This window comes from Opisthorchis viverrini (genome assembly GCF_000715545.1).
Source record: "Opisthorchis viverrini unplaced genomic scaffold opera_v5_78, whole genome shotgun sequence".
NCBI classification, from domain to species: domain Eukaryota; kingdom Metazoa; phylum Platyhelminthes; class Trematoda; order Opisthorchiida; family Opisthorchiidae; genus Opisthorchis; species Opisthorchis viverrini.
The window spans coordinates 489,905-491,605 of record NW_008751734.1 but is presented as its reverse complement, the minus strand read 5'-3'; the positions used below and the strand labels follow the sequence as shown (position 1 = coordinate 491,605).

The 1,701-nt window shown below is 46.9% G+C and overlaps 1 protein-coding gene across 1 annotated transcript in view; it reads right to left on the bottom strand.

Moving 5' to 3' along the window:
- Window positions 1-511: 511 nt before the first annotated feature.
- Window positions 512-1,701, bottom strand: part of T265_04612 (hypothetical protein) — a gene marked incomplete at both ends in the record, with an annotated part of 18,348 nt that continues 17,158 nt past the window's right edge. The window contains one exon of the mRNA XM_009169394.1: window positions 512-1,123. Within this exon, the coding sequence (XP_009167658.1) occupies window positions 512-1,123 (612 nt within the window). The remainder of the gene's footprint in view (window positions 1,124-1,701) is intronic.

The following is a 1,701-nucleotide window of genomic DNA, read 5'->3' as shown; positions in this document are numbered from 1 at the left end:
CTGTGGTGTTTTGTACCTTTATTCTGCTTTCATTATAACGCTATATTTCAATCCCGTTGACTGAGAGAAATGATAGCATGTTCAAGGGGCGTTTTACCAAGCATCGGTAGATAATTTGTAGTGATTCATGATGTCGGCCCTAATGATATGTGTTTGGACGTCGGTCAAAAGGAAGATCCACTTGAACGCACGTCGCAGTCCGAGGTCAGGGTTGAGGGACCGTTTGCGGTATGTAGCGATGCGGGTACCGTTAGCGGCTTGTCACGAATAATAAGCCGAATCGGGAAGTGGATTCTTATGTGGTAGCACGCTATCTCCAGCTCCCATATCTGCGAGGAAACGTGGACCACTTGAACGATTGATGAGGTGGAATAGGCAGTTAGTGCGAGAAGGGCCGCACACAGTCGTCGCCGTTACTGACTGGCCGGGGTGTGTAAAAGGGTGCTGGGGGCGGATTGATGGAACAGGGCAGTTGACATTTGCGTGCTTGAGAACCGAAAGTTTGGTGATATCAGCACCAAGAAGGACAGGCACGAGACAACGGTCGGGAACGTGAACGTGGTCGATGCTTGTTGAACTCCAGCCGTTGTACGCGTTCGGTCAAAGTATAAAACTTAGCTTGTGGTTGCGATATGGAAGCAAGAATCCGATCGCAATCTGTAGAAGTAGTGGGCGCACGGCGGGAGACGGGTTTTGCGAGGTCACTGGGATAGGGTTCATGGATTTTATCGGCCATTTGGGCTAGCTGCTCCAAGCTGTGGTCATCAAAGAAAGCACTGATGACGTGTGACATGGAGGGTGGAAGTTTGTCGAGCCATGACTGGGCCATGATTTCCACCGCTAGCTTACGTCCACAGAGAAGACTGCGCACGTGGCGAAGCAGTTGTGATGGCGATCTGTCACCAAGTTTGACAGAGGTGGATAAATCCCGTAGCGTTTTGTCTGCGTACTTCCCTGTCCTCCTGATGATGGCCACACGAAGGGCGTCATGGGGATTTTTCTTGGGAATTTCTTCCAAAAGATCTTTTACTTCTCTTGCTACATCACAGGGAAGATGCTGGACGACACAGGAAAATCGGGTGGCTTGGAAAGTGATGCGTCGGATAGTGAAAACGACATCCACCTGGTACAAACACCCTGGGATTGCGGGGATTATGGTGTGGTAAACATATGCTAATAGCGTTCTCGACTAAATCCGTTGAATCAAATTGTGCCTACATAAAGACCGGGCGAAAGAAATAAAATTACGACTTGCAATGAAAAGTTATCTAGAAAGAGTCGGACTTACGGAATTCGTATTGGTCCGGCTACCCAATAGGCTACTTAATCAAGAGTGTGTGGGAAAGAAATAAAACTAATAACGCTAGATTGGGTATACAATAATAAAAAGGTCAAATGGAACGTACTCACTAATAATTGTTCTCTTTGAAACAGTTCGTCGTTGGCCCGGGTTGGCGAATAAACAATAATCCGATCGTAGTTGTCTAAGGGTCTTCTTCTGAATAGTTCCCACATATAATAAATTCCGAAGATGGTCGGAAATATTTTGATACCAGAGTTAGCACATGAGACTCGCGTGTGACCGCTGCAAGCGCGAGCGAAATCAGAAGAGGGAGTCGAAGCACGTGACCACGTTTGTATTGCGCGAAATTTAGTACCAGTGCGCATTTTCGTATTTTTTTGTATTCAAACAAAAAACGA